Source organism: Lissotriton helveticus, chromosome 2_1, assembly GCF_964261635.1.
Source record: "Lissotriton helveticus chromosome 2_1, aLisHel1.1, whole genome shotgun sequence".
Lineage (NCBI taxonomy): Eukaryota > Metazoa > Chordata > Amphibia > Caudata > Salamandridae > Lissotriton > Lissotriton helveticus.
The window spans coordinates 1,875,484,760-1,875,504,160 of NC_136059.1; the positions used below are offsets into that span (position 1 = coordinate 1,875,484,760).

The following is a 19,401-nucleotide window of genomic DNA, read 5'->3' on the forward strand; positions in this document are numbered from 1 at the left end:
CTTACACAATTTACTTGCGATAGAAGTATATCCACCATTGACTATATTTATCATCTACCTCTTATCATCTACCTCATATTTGTTGTCTGTATAACTATTTGATATATATGTCTTTCTCCTACGCCTTATATGTTATACGTTCTGATACCCGTATAACTGTTTGATATATATGTCTTTCTCATACGCCTATATGTTAAGCGCTCTGATACCCACGGGTCTTGTTCGCGCTATACAAAACTTTCTAATAAATAAATAAATAATAAATAAATGGTGGCACATTGTATTTCAAGGCGATCTTCTTTCCTTGAGCCAACCACGTTGTTCAGAGCATGTCTCAATAAAGTTGAATGACATTAAGTCTGAGGTCAACGTTGTGCTTGCGATTCCTCAACATTATGAAGTATTGACAATTTGGGAATCCTCCTGGAGATCCTCCATTTCAAGTATGTCGGGGGTAATGTACTTTCAGCATGCTTCTTGCTATGTCCAGCATGTCGAGGTGAGCCATGGTGACTTTTGAGTTTTGCTTCTAGCCGGTCCACTTTTCTCGTCTGTCATTCAATTTTTGAAATTTCTTTCTCACATGTAAAGAGGGTATTCACGCTCCCAGGATATTTTTGGTTTGCTTGGTGCACAGATGTGTTCTCTAATGAAGAAGAGGATCTTTCTTTATTTTTTTAATTCTGGCAGTGCACTTTGTTTTGATGCTTGACACTGGACTGTGTTGAGTTGTCACCGGACTGTGTTTTGAGTCCCTCTTACCAAATGTGTGAGTTTCGTTTTCACACCAGAACGTCCTCCTTTAATTTTCATCTACAGTTTGGTCTATAGTCATAGTCAAGTCAAAAATAGCTTTATTCGATTGTTAAATAGCAATCATAAAAGCATACAGTTAAAATGACCAAATTTCATTACATATTATAAAATCACAATAGTATAAAAAGAGACATATTAAATAAAAGAAAAACATATCGGCCTTTCATTATTGACTGGTTTCAGCTCAAATCATCATCACTATACAAGAAGTACAACTACATAACCATGCTTTTTCTCCAGTATACCACTTTTTTCAGGAAAGCTGTCGTTATTAGAACGCCTCTTTCATTATCCAAGTATTGTAAACATAACAAGGCTGGGTGACATTGACGCAATCCCATCTGTTTAAAAAAAAGGCACCAATATCCCGCGCCTAACAGTAGCTTAAAATTTACAAAATAAAGTAACATGAATGGTGGTTTGGAGAGAACCATTATCACAGGGACAAGGCTGGAGGTCTTGCGACCAGTCATTAATAACTGGAAAACTAACTAATCTGTGGAAGATCCCCAGCCTAAAGCGATTTAAGAGAAACCTGTCATAATTGCCGGGAACAAAAATCAAATAGGGTTGAATATTAAAAGTGGCTAATAACGTTTGATGTTGCAGGACAGTTGGCTTTAAAATCTCTGTTGTTATTATTAAGGTATCCAACATAGTCAAGCCCTCTTTCCTCAGGTCTTTTCTGGTTACTGCCGAGATAGTAAGAGGATTTAAAAAATACTCTGGTTTGCCAAGATCCTTACAGACTTGGTACACATATCTCAACCAGGGAATCCTCATTGCTCCTTCCAATTTCAGAATATCTGAAAGGATATCCGTATTCAGCTTTGTTTCCTCTTTTGTCCACAGCCTGTGCCATAATAGCACTGGCTCAAGCTTAATTAAATCAGATATGAATGGAAGGCCTAGTTCTGCATGGCAGATATACCCTGAGGTACTGTTTGGGGCAGCTAAAATATATTTTAAAAAATAGTTTTCGACTACCTGGATAGGTGTAGAGTCAACAAACCCCCATACCCCACTCCCATAAATAGCAGCAGATACACATTTTGCCTTGTAAATTTTAATTAACTCAACGGGTGGTCTTTTACCCAATTTTTTGGCAAAAATGGTGAGGGCAGAGGTAGAGCGTAACATCGCCAATTTCTTTGCTGCTACAGCTTGGGCCCAAGACTCATTCTGTGCAAACAGTGTGCCTAAATAAGAAAATTGTTTGGTAGCTTCAAGCTTCTGTCCTGCAATAAAAACAGCTCTATTAGCCTTAAAACCCTTGCCTCAGCGCATAATGAATGTTTTGGAAGAGTTCACCCTTAATCCAAGATCTTTCATGAAAAGGGTAAAACTATCCACCACGCGCTGTAGACCCACTTGAGTACATGACATCAGCACGGCATCGTCTGCGTACAAAAGGGCCGGAATAGGACGGCCTGATACATACGGGGAATCTAAGTTATCTCTGCACAAGGCCGCCTTAAAAAGATTAAAAAGGAATGGGGCCAGGACACATCCCTGCCTGACTCCACTCCTAATCGGGATTGCGGCCGTGCGTTCACCCTTCAGGCCATAGCGGACCCGAGCTGATGCATCACTATAAAAACGCTTAAGAAAATAAATAATATTTTCATCAACCCCTAAATGCCATAGCAAACTCCATAATTTAGAGTGGACCACGCAGTCAAAAGCGGTCGAGAGGTCAACAAAAGCTAGAAACAGATTTCCTTTCTTAGCCCTTGTGTATTTTCCCACCAGGATTAAGAGATTCAGGTCTTGCTCTACCATTCCTAAACTGGCCCGGAATCTATATTGTAAATCAGATAAAATGGAATTGTCGTCAGCCCAATCCAAGAGACGCTCCAAAATTATCTGCCCAGCTACCTTTGTAAAAGAAGTAACAAGGAGATAGGTCTATAGTATCCCGGATCGTGTCTGTCCCCCTTTTTGAAGATAGGCACGATTATGGATTCCACCCAGGTAGATAAAAAATCCAGTATTACAGCTTGCATTAAGCACCTGGACCAGAAGAGGCCCCCACAGAGGGATACTTGCCTTAAATATATCTATGGGGACACCATCTGGGCCAGGAGCCTTACCACCCTGGCTAGCATGGAGGGCCCTGCACTATCGTTATTTACGGAAGCTACATACAAGGCCTCCCAAGTCTCTTGTTTTATCGTGTTTTTTCTGTCTCTGACCGCTAATTTATATAAATTCCTCAGTCTCCTCACCTCAGAAGTACTTCTTGGATTTTTATGTAGTTCTTTCTTTAAGAGTGCATAAGCTTGGGTGCATCTAGAGTCAAACCATCCTCCCTGAGCTTTATTATTTTTATGTTGCCTAATAAGTGAGTTCTGTATTGTATTTGTAATTGTTAAAAAAGAGGCCAGAAGAGTTACAGGGGCAGTATCTTATTCTTCACCCAAACAAATCGCAAACTCTGACATACATTTACCAATTACTATTTTAAGTATTTCCAATTGGTCAACCATGGCCCATCGTAAGGAATAACCATTAGAACTACCAATAGATAATTCTCTCGAACTCGATCTCTTTTATTATTCCTTATAGTATTCTTCGTTGGCAGTAAGATGGCCAGGCAAAGAGGAAAATGATCACTAAGTGGATTATCGGAGACTTTGAAAGAATGGATTCTATAGGCATGATTACTAGTGGCAAGAACATAATCAATATTAGAACAACAGCCCCTGCCATTAAATGTTGGAAGGAGAGGGGATGGCAATGCGCATAATTCGTTTGCAAAACTAAGATCAAAACTATTAAGTACTTCATTTAGTTGTTCACCCAGGGCAGTATGACTAAAATGAGAGGGACACGTGCTCTCTTCCCATAATGCTCCACATCGTTTATCTTCAGCATTTTTGCATAATGTACAGTTAAAATCACCTGCCAAAAGAATCATCACATCTTTCCTCCTACTTTTGACCAGGCAGGACAATGCTTTAGACATAGTGTTAATAACATTCCATACTTCGCCCAAAGGGATATTATTATAAAAATTGACCAAGGCAATAGAAAAAACAGAGTCCAAATCAAGTACAAGAAGTTGAAAGTAAACATCTTTAACAGGCTCTGTTACCAGTTTTACATTCAAATTATTAGAGAGGTAAACACTCAGCCCCCCCTTTGCTCTTCCACACACGCCCTCAACAGCCGGGGTATGAAACGTCCTATACCCATTTAAATGGACCGCTTCCTTGGTCCAAGTTTCCTAGAAACAAAGCAGCTCTTGGTACTGAATAAAATCCCACCAAAGGGGATTATTAATTTTTTATTTAATTCCAGCAATGTTCCAGGAGACAATGTGGCATAACGAGGATTCAACAAGAGATGGAGCAGAAACAGGAGGACTAACACCTTCCAGTAAAGACCCATTGCTTTGCACTATCTGAGAGAATCATCACATCTTTCCTCCTACTTTTGACCAGGCAGGACAATGCTTTAGACATAGTGTTAATAACATTCCATACTTCGCCCAAAGGGATATTATTATAAAAATTGACCAAGGCAATAGAAAAAACAGAGTCCAAATCAAGTACAAGAAGTTGAAAGTAAACATCTTTAACAGGCTCTGTTACCAGTTTTACATTCAAATTATTAGAGAGGTAAACACTCAGCCCCCCCTTTGCTCTTCCACACACGCCCTCAACAGCCGGGGTATGAAACGTCCTATACCCATTTTAATGGACCGCTTCCTTGGTCCAAGTTTCCTAGAAACAAAGCAGCTCTTGGTACTGAATAAAATCCCACCAAAGGGGATTATTAATTTTTGATTTAATTCCAGCAATGTTCCAGGAGACAATGTGGCATAACGAGGATTCAACAAGAGATGGAGCAGAAACAGGAGGACTAACACCTTCCAGTAAAGACCCATTGCTTTGCACTATCTGAGAGGAGGCTTCTAGAACCGGCCGCTCGTTGTTGGTACCCTCAATCCCAACAATCCTAGACTCCTCCACCCGCTCACTCACAAAATCCCCTTGATTAAGAGTATTTTTATGCTTGGCTATTTCACTGTGTAGTTTTACATACATCTCGATCTGCAGTCAGTCGTTATTTTCCAAGCCACTCAAAACCTCAAAGTGGTTTGTTGTCGGTATACAGTATATTACTTGACTAGCACCCAAATAGTTTTCGGCTAGACGCTGAGGGCCTGGATACATTACAGATTCCATGGGGCGATAGAAGAAGCCTAAAGGTAGGATGTTAATGTCATTGGCATTAACCGACCCGTTAAAACCCCTCTCAATGATGTTACGTACAAAATGTGGGGCCCTGAAGGTTAAGACAACACAGTCTCCATGTAAGGATTTGGGGGATGTACCAACCCAGCTAACCCTTCTAACCATTTTGAATTCAGAAAACAGAGAGTTTTTAAATCCAGTCCTAGTTGTTAGGAAATGAAGGGATTTATTCCGTAACGTTGACCAGTGTTCAAAAACATTGGGAGGTAGAACTGAGACATTAGCCAAAACAACTGTATACGGAGTGGCATCTGGTGGTAAATTTAAAATTAGTGGAGGGTTGAATGGATTATACCTTTGGCCTAGTTGGTTTCTGCCTTCATCACGATTATTGTTACCTCCCCTGTTTGACCCTTCTGGGTTTGTTTCACTGGTTCCATTTTTACTGGCTGGGTTATTGTATTCTAGTATAGTATTAACCTCCCTGCTTTTTGATTGTCTGGGGTTAGCCATAACCGAGGTCATACTCTTGGGATTTTCTGTCATTTTATCGGGGGTGGATGTACTAATATATTGGTATGAACCATCTGGGCAGATTGGCAGATGTTATGCATCATCTACTCCATTTTAGCTACACGAGCTTCGATAGTAGTAATTTTTAAGTGCATGGGCTCTAAAAGAGTCAACATCAATGTCTCCATTCTACCCCAAAAGTTCGTCATGGGCATGGGGTAGTTCCCATATTGGGTTTAGGTTAACCCTTACACTGGGTCTGTTTGTTACACCTACGTGGGGGTATGTAACCTCAAAAAGGGGTTTGGGCATGGGTTAGTTCCAATAATGTATTTAGGCCAACCCATACACAGGGTTGGGATTTGGTCTTAGTCTCCATTTACAGAGTCGTGCTGTATCAAGGTACATCCCTACACGGGCGTTTTTATGGGTGACGATCCATTCACATGTTTGTTCCCTTATTTTTGGGATTGCAGCTGCGAGCGTGTTCGCCTTTGCATCACAGTTTATAGTCTTACGTTTTGCTACAATTGTTACTATTGTATACAATATATTTTTGCTTACAAATGTTCATTTTTGGGGAAAGATGGGGGTATTGTTGCTCTTGCTTTTTAGTAGTCGTGTCTTAGCCATCCTTTCTTGATTTAATGGTTCTCTCTCTTGTGATGTTCTGTCTTTATTGCTGCATCCTAGAGCTTCGTACCATTATTTATTTTTTCCTGTTTATAGTTCTTGCCTGTTGTTATATATTTTCATTTTTCGTTTTCTTTTGCAGAAAAGGGGATAATGTTATACCCTACTAAATTGCATTTGCATGTACTCCAGCCCTGCTGCCTCTAGCTGCTCAGCCAGAGTGTGAGTTGGTTACGGAATATTGGTGCGACTGTGATGCGTGGAATGCCTGGGTGCCTGAGTGGATGAGTGGTGACAGTTAGAGATGGGCTGAGCAGCTAGGCAGGCTGCTCCTGGTGGGGCTAGTACCACACCAGTGCTGGCTGGACTCAGGACTGATGTAACTTGGACATAAGACTAAATAAAGAAGACTTGAAAATACATCCTGGCTCCTGGTGTCTACCTTTATAGGACACAACAGAGTCCTTGTTTGGTAAAGTTTATTTTCCCATGCCTCGTCTGGACTCTAGTGTGAAACACACTTCTTTAGGCAGTTTCAAGGGCTTGTGCCTGGTTGAGTGCAGCAAACTCACTGTTAACACCCCCTCTACACTTGGAAGAGTGACTTTGGGAAGGATTACCAACCACTCGCGTGGAAGCCTACACTAGACCTCCTGTGAACTACAGACAGCCCATGAGGCTCCCATGCATCATCGATGGGCTTATGGGATGGGAAGAAGTTGGGAGCGTTCGTCTGTGCAGAGTTCAGGACAGATGGTGCTCAAAAGTATACAGATACTCTTTTCCACATGCTGTAAACCAAGCTTTTTTTCTTCTAGCATAATAAGTACATAAATATATTGATACTCAAATGTGAAACTAGTTTCTGAGTATCAACCTCGGACATATGTTATCACAAGTTACAGAAACTATATGAAAACTGCAGAATATATTGATACCCGTTGTAACCGGACAACAACAAAACACATAAAATGAGGCTCTTAATTCTCATGGACCAAATTTCATAATTTTTGTGATCCAACTGTTATTATACAACATTTTCTCCTGTGTTTCGGAGATCTTGTATGGCCCTTCAGTCATTTTGTGGTTAGACATTTTGAATGTGTGCTTAACCCTGGAGGTGATAGATATTGCTACACAACCATCTTAAGTCAGGCAAGTTCGCACTAGTCCTTAGAACAGCCACAAATAATTCCAAACTGATCAAATTTTGAGGTCAGACAGATGTCTGTACCACTGGCTTTGTTATTTTTCCCAGTGTCTTAGGCTAACCCAAATTCTTCAATTCTTTCGTGGAGGTCAGTGAGCAAATCAGACCTCGCTGGGATTCACAGTGACTCCAAGCAAGAACTTGTTGAGAGAAGACTCTAGAAAAAGTTCAATTCTATATGTCAGTGGTTGCCTATTTAAGATACTTCTTTAACCTAACAAGTCTGGATAGAGTCTGATTCTCATTGTGGTTAAAGATGGCCAGAACTACTCTGGCATGTTCTAATTTAGTTGTATAGTGATATGGAAGAAGGATAAGAAGTTCATTTCTTGATTACTTTCTCAACTTAAGTAGTTCTCGTCCTAGCACAATAGCTAAATACCTCCCTCCCACTTGCTATGTTAGCTTTAACACATTTTACAGAAGACAAAAAAGGCCATGACATCAAGTGGTCCTACATCTGACTCACAGGAGGTTCCAAAGAGTGTTTAATTAAAAATAACATTTTAAGTATTTGCAACAGAGTGTTTGTTTCCAAGGGGAGGACTCCTGTAAAGAGGAAGAAATGGGCTATATAGGAACAAAGTGACCAATATATAATCCGGGCATTACTTTCTTTCTCTTCTATTTGGGCACTACTACATCAGCTGTAATGCTCTCCTATGATTACATTTCAAATAGACTGGCGTTCTAAATTCATGCATTCCTGAGATTTGAAATGTAGTCTTTATAGGAGTATGGTCACCTTTTAGTTTTTTGTTATAATAAAAATATATGAGGATATAATTTTACTAGAATACAGTACACCCTCATACTGATGTTTAACACATTATTATTTTTTTTCTCGTCTATCTTCAGTACATTTTTCAGAGTCCTTGACACAGGGTGTAGCCCTCTGGTGTCAACTGAACCGAGGCTCTGACAAAGCTGTTTTTTGTATGCAGCTAGGTCATGCGGTAATCGGTACAAAGTCAAACAGATGCAGTGACACAAATGGCCTGAATTTAGTGATGTGCATTCAGCAAGGATGTCAGGTGCATTCAGAACAAATTATTATGTGTCCTTACTCATGTAAACATTATATCTTAACTTGAGAACAATGGGGACTCACTGGGAGAGGCCTTATTGAAACTAGCGAGTGAGTATGACCCCTCCCCATGCCTCTCCCCCCATTTCTTCTCCCCCCCCTCGGTTGACATGCCATGGAATCATACATGGGCGTGATTAGAAGCAGAGGCCGCCCTGACCTAAATTATCCCACATTGATTACTACCCATAATACATCTCTCAAACCCCTTCTGATACCCCCATCCTGCGCTAGTTGAGTTGGTTTATATGCTGTTAGTTTTCAATATGTTACATTTGACCACATATGCTTATTATATGGCAGTACAACACTTCCCACCTGGCCACACTGACACTGGCAAAGAAATGACACACCACTTCTCATGGAGAAACGTTATTGAGGACACGCACCCTGACATAGCTACTGATAATATCGAATGCAGGGGGAAGGAGTTGCTACAGTGGCGTAACGAACCTTGAGGGCCCCCCCCTGCAGGGTACATGAAGGGGCCCCCTCCGGACTCAATCTAGAGCTCCCCAGCAGAAGTGTGGTGCTGACGGGGCCCCCTGGAGGGTGAGGGCCCCCCCACACCGCGGGGGCTGCAGGGGCCTGTGTTACGCCCCTGTGTTGCTATACACTATATAGAGCTCTTGTATACACCTGTTGGTAGTGGACTGAAGGCACTAATATTGTTGGATAATGTCCTCCCAAATTACACGTTAGGTGTGGATAAGACGTGATAACAAATGTGAATTACTTACTCGGTAACGTAACGCATGTTAATAAAATGCCAATCATTTTTTTTTAAAACAACATTATATCTTAACTTCTATGAGGGGTACTGCTCAAAACTAATTTTTTGAGTATTTGGGACCCAAGAGATATCGCATTCAAGTGCATAGCGAATTATTAGTCATTAAAAAGGGGATACCTGAGTCTTCACCAGCAGTAATTTTTTAGATACATACTACTTACGAGCACATGAAGAAAAATATCGAAACAATCAGGAGAAAATCATCTCCATGGAAAGGATTGGCCTTTTGTGTGTAATTTTTCTGATGTGTAAAATGTGTTGGCAAATGTGTAGGCTATCCTGTTTTAGAATTAAACCTATGATAACTGGTAAAAACCCTAATGAAAGGAAAACAGCCCTCATTTGAGTAAACACGTAAAAACTGCTATTGCACAACTACAAAACAAATGCCATTCAGAGAAAGGAAAGTGAAAGAGAATGAGTCATTGTTATTTCTTTCTGAAGGAGCCAAAAAAAAAAATAACTTTGTTATACAGTGTTGCAGCAAGAAAGAATAGATTACGATTATTCTGCTTGAGGCTGGTTGTTTTGGGATGTCACTAAAATATTGCTTCTTCTTGCTTTTGTTTCATTCAGTTTTGTGTGTTGAATTGAAGGTGCAGGGTTTAGAAACATATTTGAGGTCCAAACTAATTAGTGTATACACTTTAGAGAATCTGGGAGTAGTAAAATCTTATTTGAAGTTTTGGTAGTGTTTAAGTCTCTCAATGATAGGTAAAATGGTTGGGTCATAAGAATTTTGGCCAATATGAACTATAACATTCACTCACAGACACAAGATGGGTAAACCCTGTGAAACATCAGCTCCCTTTTGTAACAGACCAGTATTGAGTACAGGTCACCTGCCAAACACCCCAGGATTTAAACATCAAGGACAAAGTGTAGCTACAGGCAACGAAAATTCATAGCTGTAAACTGTTGCATTGTTATATTTGATACCTTCATCTAATCTTGACTTTTTACCCAACTGCACTATGCTGCTGGGGTTTGAGCTGATAGTTACAAGGATAACATCAAAATGGCAAGTCCGAGAATGCAATGTGATGTCTGTTAAAATGTTAGGACTGACAAAATGAGAGATTTGTCACAGGGAGCAGGCTTAAAGCAACATGTTTGAGGTGTCTTTGAATACAGGGCTACAAATTAATCTGATGTAAATGAAAAAAAAAATTACATTTCACAAGGTGCTGTGACGTTTGCAGGGTTGACTACACCACCAATCAATCATCGAGTCTTGTATAGCACGGCGTGTCACCCTGGAGGGTCTCCAGGTGCTGTGGGGTTTGAACGATCCTCGGTCGGAGAGAGGTGGAGGTTGAAGAGCCAGGTCTTTAACTGTTTCCTGAATTCCCTCAGGGAGGGCGACATGCGTAGATGTAGGGGTGTGGTCTTTCCAGGATGTGGCGTTGAGGAAGGAGGAGCCCCTCTGCTTTGGCTCCAATGGATGAGTGTGACCTGGGCTAAGGCGAGGGAGCAGGAGTGGCGCTCTTTAGTCAGATGGTGGAAAGACGGGCAGTTGTTGATGTAGGTGGGTCTGGTTTTGTGGAGGGCTGTGTAGGCGTGAGTGAAGAGCTTGAAGAGGCATCTTTTCTGAAAGAGGAGCCAGTGGAGTCCCTGAGGTGAGGGGTGAAGCTGGATCTTTCGGGAAGGTCGAGGATGAGTCTTGCTGCAGAATTCTGGATGGTTTGGAGCCGGTTGAGGAGTTGTCTGGTGGTTCTGGCATAGGATGTGTTTCCGTACTTGAAATTAGGGCCTGGGCTACTGTCTTTCTGGTTGAGATGGGGCTCCAGCGGAAGATATTACTGAGCATGCGGAGGGTGTGAAGGCAAGCGGCGGAGACAGAGTTGATCTGTTCATTCATGGTGAGTTGGCCGTCCAGGATGATTCTGAGGTTGCGGGCATGGTCAGTGGGTGGGTGCTGGGCCGAGTGCGGAGGGCAAACAGGTGTTGTCCCAGGGGAAGGCTTGGTTCCAAAGATGATGACCTCCGTCTTCTCAATGTGACTTTAAGGCTGTTGGTTTTCATCCAGGTGGCGATGCTGGTCATGGTGGTTTGGAAGTTGAGTCTTCTGGTGTCTGGGTCTCCTAAGAAGGATAGAATGAGCTGGGTGTCGTTGGCGTAGGAGCTGATGTCTACTCCATGGGTACAGGTGATATTAGCCAGAGGAGTCATGTAGGTTTGAAGAGAGTGTGGCTGAGGGAGGATCCTGGGAGACACCACAGATTATGTTTTTGGGTGCGGAGGCGAAGGTGGGAAGGTGGATACTTTGAGTTTGTCTGGAGAGGAAGGAGACAATCCAGTCGAGAGCCTTGCCTTGGATGAGAATGTGGTGGAGTCTGGTGACTCTTTGGTATGGTTGGTGCTACTTCTAGGCAACTGGTGAGGGCTACTTTCTTGGATTCCTTGAGCCGGTGATGGTGACTGTTGAGGGCGGTCTTGAAGGTGTCACGATTAGCGGGGGTCTTATTAGAGCACCAGAGTCTTTCAAGCTTCTTGCAGTGGCATTTGAGGGTCATCAGTTTGTGAGTGAACCATCTGGTTAGGTTGGTAGTTAACCTACTGGGAAAGTTTTTCCGCGGGCAATATTATTAGAGGTAGAGGTGAACCAGTTAGAGATGTTCAGGATGTTGAGTTCAAGAGAGTCGAGGGGGAGGTCTGGTTTCATTCAGGGCGGTGATCCAGATTGGTTTGGTGACTCTGCTCCAGTTGCGTCGGGGAGGAACGGGGTGTCTCAATGGTGGCTTCTTTTGGGCTGTCAATTGAGAAGTGAACAATGCCGTGGTCTGTCAAGGTCACTTCCTGGTGTCTGAGAACTTGGCGTGGTGGTTGGTGGAGAAAATTGTGTCCAAGGTGTGTCCTGCGCTGTGCGTGGGGGTGGTGACCAGTTGAGCGAGGCCGGTGATGCTCAAGTTTTCGAGAAGAAATGTGGTGTGGGAGTCGACAGGGGTCTTCGAGGTAGAAGTTGAGGTCACCCAAGGACATGTAGTGGTTAGAGTCTATTATTTGTGGGGCGATGAAGTCCGGGATAGCGCTGCAGAAGCTGGCGTGGGGCCTGAAGGTCTGTTCCTCTGATGGTGGTTTTATCATTGGGTTTGATCCATTTGGGTGTTCCATGATCGATGTGATGTTGTCGTCCATGGCTATGCAGTCGAGGGAGTCTTTGTGGCTGATGGTGATGCCTCCGTCGGGTCTGTTGGGCCAGTCTCGGTGAATCATCTTGTATCCAGGTGGGGGGTGTGGCGGTGGTGATGTTGGGTGTGGGCGCATAGGTGAGCCAGGTTTTGGTGATAAACATCACGTTGGGAGCAAGGGTGATTTCGGTGTCCCAGCTCTCCCTGCATGGCATGCTTACATAGGGATCTGACGTTGAGTAGGGAGCAGTGTAGCTGGGGTTTTTGGAGGGGTGTGCGATGGAGGTTTGTGGTTGCAGAGATTCTGACATTGCAAGAGAAGTGGCAGTGGTGGCTGGTGAAGGGTCCTTTTGTGGAGTGCGGCAAGGTGGTACAGAAGTTGTTGTCTTGTAGCTTGGTTTGGAGGCTCTGAATTTCGCAGGTGGAGTAGCAAAGGTGAGCCGTGCGATAAGGGGTCCTGGCGCTGGGCGCAGTCTTGGTGCAGACAGGCTTGCCTGTGGCACGCCCCTCTCCGTGCCAGCAGCGCCGCCGCACAGAGGCCTTCATTAAGTAGTCCTGGGGAGGTGGGAGGGGTGGGAATGTGGCGCAAGGAACCAGCGCAGGGGGTGGCACAAGGCTGGGCAAGGCTGGGCAAGGGCCAAAGTAATAAACATAAAGAAAAGAGAAATAAGAGGGGCAGCCGGGCTGGTCCGCGAGAGAGACAGGAGTAGTGCTCAGGGAGAGTGGCGACCAAACAAGATGTCATATTATTCAGTAAGGAGTAGGTGAATGACCCCCAACTGTGTACTGGAATGTGCTTATTAAAACAGCTGAATATATAATTTTTACTTTTTAAATCTTTTTAATGATAGTCCTGTGAATCTGAGAAAAATCTGACAGAGTGCATGTGAGAGGTAATGAGATGTGAGAGAGGGCAATAAGATGTGAGTGTGAGTGATAGTGGAATACAAAGACTTTCTATGTTTAACGTAGCCTAATATAAGTCCATTGGACATGCTGCCAATAAGAAGGCACCACATAACATGAATCATTTCTCCTTTAAATTAAATACAACAATCACTGCAGAGAAAACAAGTTTTGAAAAGACTGGTAAAATTTTTTTTTTTCTATTTTGGGGGTTAGGCTGCTGAATACACACTGATATATCTATACTACCCCTGACAAGGCGTTGAGGTGCTTAATGGTGTGGGTCATCATTGTGTTTCTCACTGTAGTCAACCCAGAGAAGCACATGTCCAAAGAAGATGTAACATCAATTTCACCCTAGCCTATTTACATATGTAAACGACACACAGATGATGGACGGAATGCAGAGCAAATCAAACATTCATCCCAGTCAAGAGATCTGAGTTAAATCCATCGTTCTTTTGTTTACCATGCCACCCCAGTTTAGACCCAGCCATGTGCAAACCAGTCCTGGCCCTGTGCCTCATGGGAACAGTCCAGCCCAAACTGCCAAGCCAGGTCCTCCCTTGACTGGAAACAAGCATCCTGGGGTCAGTTTTGGGGCATCACACCTCAACAGCTAGGCTAGCTTGTATCCAGTGGCACAGTGAGCCCGGGACCCATGTCTGGGCATACCCGGTGAACTTAAGGCGAGAAAGCAAAAGACACACAGATGATGGACATGCAGAGCAAATTAAACATTCATTCCCAGTCAAGAGATCTGGGTAAAATCCATGGTTCTTTTGCTCACCATGCCACCCCAGTTTAGAACCACCCATCCGCACATCAGTCTTGATCCTGTGCCTCATGGGAACAGTCCAGCCCGAACTGCAAAGCCAGGTCCTCTCTAGACCGGAAACAAGCATCATGGGACCGGTTTCAGGGCATCACCCCTCATCAGCCAGGCTAGCTTGAATCCAGGGGCATAGTGAGCCTGGGACCCACATCAGGGCATACCTGGCACACTTAGGGCAAGAAAGCAAAAGACACACAGATGATGGACGGAATGCAGAGCAAATCAAACATCCCCCCCCAGTCAAGAGATCTGGATTAAATCCATTGTTCTTTTGTTCAACATGCCACCCCAGTTTAGACCCAGCCATATGCAAATCAGTCTTGACCCTGTGCCTCATGGGAATAGTCCAGCCCGAACTGCCAAGCCAGGTCCTCCCAGGTCCGGAAACAAGGTGAAACCAGTCCTAGGATGCTTGTTTCCAGTCCAGGGTGGACCAGGCTTGGCAGTTTGGGCTGGACTGTTCCCATGGGAAACAGGGTCAAGACGAATTTACACACAGTTAAGTCTAAACTGGAATGGCATGGGGAACAAAAAAACTATGGATTTAGGCCCAGATCTCTGTACTGTGGTGAATATATGACATTGTTCAGCATTCTGTCCACCAATTGTTCTTTTTGCATTTGTCACCCTGAGTGAGACGGGTATGCCCAGACGTGGGTCCGGTGCTCTCCATGCCACTGGAGTCAAGCTAGTCTTGCTGATGAGGGGTGACACCCCGAAACTGGTCCTAGAATGCTTATTTCAAATCCAGGTAGGACGAGGCAGTTCGGGCTGGACGGTTCCTATGGGGAACAGGGTCAAGACTAATCTGCATATGGCTGTGTCTAAACTGGAATGGCAGGGGTGCAAAAAAACAATGGATTTAATCCCAGATCTCTGTACTGGGGTGAATGTATGACATTGTTCAGCATCGAAGCAAAAACACTGGTGAACACAGCAATCTTCAAGAATTGGAATGCACTGTCAAGTGTTTATCAACTCACTGATGAAAAATAAGAACAGTAAGCTCTTTTTTAAAGCAAACTACACAAGCAAAATAATTCACAAAGCCATTTACGCAAAATGTGAATTCAGCCAATTTGATTTACTCTTATATAATACAGATATGGTGTGATATTACACATTTTTGATAGGTGCGATTTACACAAGTTACAGTGCTTAATTTGAGCCGGTGGTTAAAAGTGTTCAGCACCAGCACTTAATTGTCAAAACCTGTACTTCTGACAGTCTGTACCATGGTGGTACTGACTGTCTAATTTAGAGATGAGCACAGCAACAGATGCTTATTAGTTCAAGATACATTAAGATGACTATTACCAGTACCTATGCTATTCCTACAGCTTTGAGGCCTAGAATAGTTTGAATAGCCACACTTTTAGGAGTGTGATAGTGAATAGTTGTGTTGGTGCTGTCATGAGCAGCGCTGGCAAGGGCAATGGGTGGTGCAGGCTGCAGTGACCTCCTGGTGAGGGCCCAGGCACTTTTTTTTTTTTTAACAAATTAAGCACTGCAAGTATAATTTAACTGGTGGATGGAGTAAAACGCGCTCATGAAAAAGCTCTGTGACTCGAGCCTGCGGTTCCCAGTACCCTGTGTAGTTATTACCTGTATGCCCTGAGCCGAAGACCTTAGGGCCTTGATAAAGCGCTCGGTGTTGGCGGGGGCCATGTCACCGATGTCCACCTGCCTGTTCTGCAGCCGCCTTGGAACCGTCAGAACTTTCCAGCTTTCGTCGCTTCGAGCCAGAGATTTCTCCGACGCAAAATTAGGGAGGCTATTAGCCAAGTCAAGTTGAACTTTTCGAGCTGTCCGTTGCCACAAAATCTAGAAGAGAATTGTTGTTCGTTAGTTATTTTAACATGGTTTGACATGTCTGATTTTATGCACACCAACAAGGCACATCAAGAAAAGAGGTAAAGCCTGATTGACTGCTAAAGTCTGCCGTTCACGGTTCTATACACTTCTGACGATGACAGCGGGAGGCGTGCACACCACATTTGTATTTCTAATTAACATTCGAGCTGTCGACTTGATTCGTCTTGTCTTTTTCCTGGCTGTGGAATTGGCATGCATATTAAAATGGAAGTCATCATGCATTCGAGTTACTGCTGAAACAAAAGAATTGTAGTTTATGAAAGCTTGTGGAATGTAAATTATTTATTTTTCTTGCTTGTTTAATTTATATTTTTTTATGGAGGGAATATACTGTACATGATGCTTTATCAAAAATTAATTTTAATTTAAAAACGATTTCCATAATGTCTCTTAAATTCTCTCATTTGTACTGGCCTGTAGAAATGAAAAACATTACAACAACCATCACTGATAAATATTCAACCATGTATATACAACTGTAAAAAGTCACAATAAAACATTAACTTTTATCGCAATTTTCTTAAAATAAATATGTAATCAACCCAATTTCACACAACATTAATATCAGGATCAATTAAAAAACTCCACGTTTTACTAATATATCAAGTAAGTCTCTAAATTTGACCTAGCCATCGTATCAAACCAATTCTGGAAAAATGGGGCACCTTCTGTTTTCAAATGGTAATTACTGATCTAGGCACAGATATGGATGTAAAAATTAGATTTGCTTGATAATTTGTGGCCTTAATTATATGACCAGAAGATTGTAAAATAACCACTCTTGGGGCTAATGAAATGTGAATTCCTAACCGGCTGCTTAAAAATTAAAAATGTCTTCGCACACAGCAATCTGCCCTCAATATGAAGCTTATATCTGGGATTCACACTCCTCTTCCCCAATCTCGGAGGCTGACTAGTCCAAAACTTGGTGCTCTGTCTCAAGAAATACAATTTCACCAGCCTTTTCCCAGACAAAGTTTTGGCTTTTAAATAAGGCCTATAGGACACCAGCCTGGCTACATTCACACAAGATATGTGAAGACCCTAACTGCTGGAATTGTAATGAAGAGATAGGAGACCTAGCCCATCTATTACTATTTTGCAAGTGTGTGAAACCTTTCTGGGACAGGGTTTTTGGCTTCATCTCAAATCTCTTCACTTGCTCCCTCAAAAGGGAATTATCCACGCTAACAAATGGCTTCCTCAGGGAAAACTCACTAAATGACAATGATATGGCGCTTCTAGATCTACTCCTGACAGCAGCTGTTAAGATTATACTAAACAATTGGAAAGACACGCGTAAAGCGCCTTACAAGTGCTGATTGAACTGGATTTCCAATCTAAGGGGAGTCGACAACATTGCTCTCCAGAATTCACCATGGAAACCCCCCCCTCAGACACATATGGGATAGCCTAGACCTATACTTCAAATCACATAAACCGCCATGAATTACAGTTCTGGGTGGCATCACCCATATTCCACATAAATGAGATACCCTCACCCTAGATCACTGTATCTCAAAAGTTGTAATTACTGACAATGCATACCTTGTCCCATTGGACACATGCTATTAGTTTTCCATCCTGTTTACATTATGTTTGTTTTTAATTTCCTATATATAGCTTATGTTCTTGTACATTTATATAATTTGAATGCTAGTTAAGGTGGCTCCTATAGCCCTACGTATTTTCCAACACATGTCTCACTTTTTACCCAGTTTGTATTATCTAGTATGTCACAACGTCACCGTATACTCAATCACCTTTGTACATTGTTTGCTTTGATTGTTTTCATGTTGGTTACTATCTTTTTATGACCTTTCATTTGTGCTTTTGGGTGTTACTATGATTTCTGCTTTGTTGAAAACAACCAATAAAATGTTTTGAAATAAAATGTTTTTTTTGAAAAATCTAATTTTAGACCTGTCTAAATGAGAACAAGCTCCTGCCAAAATGGTACTAACTCCCCACATTCTTCTTTGAACACCATAAACAGTATATGAAAATGTTTACTCAGATTTTATGGAGAAAAGCGGGAGTGCAATAAAATAACCATACTTTAGACGTCTAAGATCGGCGTCTCAGACAGTTGAAAAATTTAGCTTATTTATAGATTTCCAAATCTGTTCATTTATTATTATGCTGATTTTTCTATGCATTTCTTGCTTATCAGCAAATTGCCTGAAGGTGTGACTTCATTGGAGGTATTAAAGGCCCACATAAATTATACCCATAGCAGGGTGAACAATAACTAATTTAAAGACCAATATGGGATTCTGCTTAATGTTACTCAATTGCAGTGTTTGCAAAATGTCTGCTGAGTTGTTTAAGTGACAGTCAATAGAAAGATTGAAGTTCAGTGGTTACATTTTTGACAAAAACATTAAGATTTCCACTGTGATCCCAACAAAAAAACTCTCAGATACAGAAGCCAATATTACGCCTTTATTCTTTCTTCGTAAGAACATGTTCCCTGTCTGACTTTCTTAGGATTTTTAACAGCTTTGGTATACAGGTTATCAATCAATATCATAACAATGGTATTTGTTTACTGAATTGAATCTTGCACAATATGCTGCAAATACAGCTTACTAATATAAGTTTAAATTTGATAGCACTAATCATCCATCCTCGTCTAGAGGCATGAATCATGTAGTGCTAATTTTGGGCTTTTATTTGCCCATAAAAAATAGAAAAAACAGACTCTCCACTTTCTTAAAAAAAAAGTCTGATATAAGGCACATGGAGCTGCAGAAAGCAGAAATATGTTATGAGGCAATATTGACATTTTATTTAAAGCAAAACTCTCTATAATTCTGAAGCTGTCTAATGTCAACTATTGTGATGCCACTACCTGTGAAGAGAAGGTTATAACTGCTGCTGATAAGTGGATTCCCAACTTTGGGGACCTAGAAAAAATCCACAACAAGCAAGCTTTTGAACCATCATACCGACCACCCGTTCCAGTTCTTGGGGTAAAAGGCAACATAACAGTAATCCTGCCTCCTTTGTCTGGTTCAAGGAGAAATAGACAGGTGTCCATCAACCATGTGAGTAAGCACTATGTGGCCGATTATCTACAGCAGACCATTGCAAAAAGAAAGAATCATAGTAGACCCTCTCAGTCTCTCCCTACTCTGAATGAATCACCCCTGGAACAAAACAGTAACATTACTAGCTCCAGTATTTAGAACAGCCCTGTGTCTTATCTTGATATGAAGGTTAAGCTGCAACCACTACAAGAGCAACAGAGACAATGCTGAGCAATGCCTATCTCTCTTTTACAGGATGCAGATTATGCCAGGGCAGTCTCACCAGTGACACTTTTTGAAACAAGACTAAGCAAGTGGCTTAATTCATTGTTAATGCTCAAGTCTCCAAAGGAAGAACTTCCAACATT

General features: G+C 42.1%; 1 protein-coding gene across 5 annotated transcripts in view; it reads right to left on the reverse strand.

Moving 5' to 3' along the window:
- Nucleotides 1-19,401, reverse strand: part of LOC144818914 (malate synthase-like) — a 388,110-nt gene that overhangs the window by 124,006 nt on the left and 244,703 nt on the right. For all 5 annotated transcript variants that reach the window (XR_013607176.1, XR_013607175.1, XM_078676787.1 and 2 more), the window contains exon 3: nucleotides 15,732-15,950. Coding sequence is in view for 3 of the 5 variants with exons in the window: in XM_078676787.1 (XP_078532913.1) it covers nucleotides 15,732-15,950 (219 nt within the window). In the remaining 2 variants the exon portion in view is untranslated. The remainder of the gene's footprint in view (nucleotides 1-15,731; nucleotides 15,951-19,401) is intronic.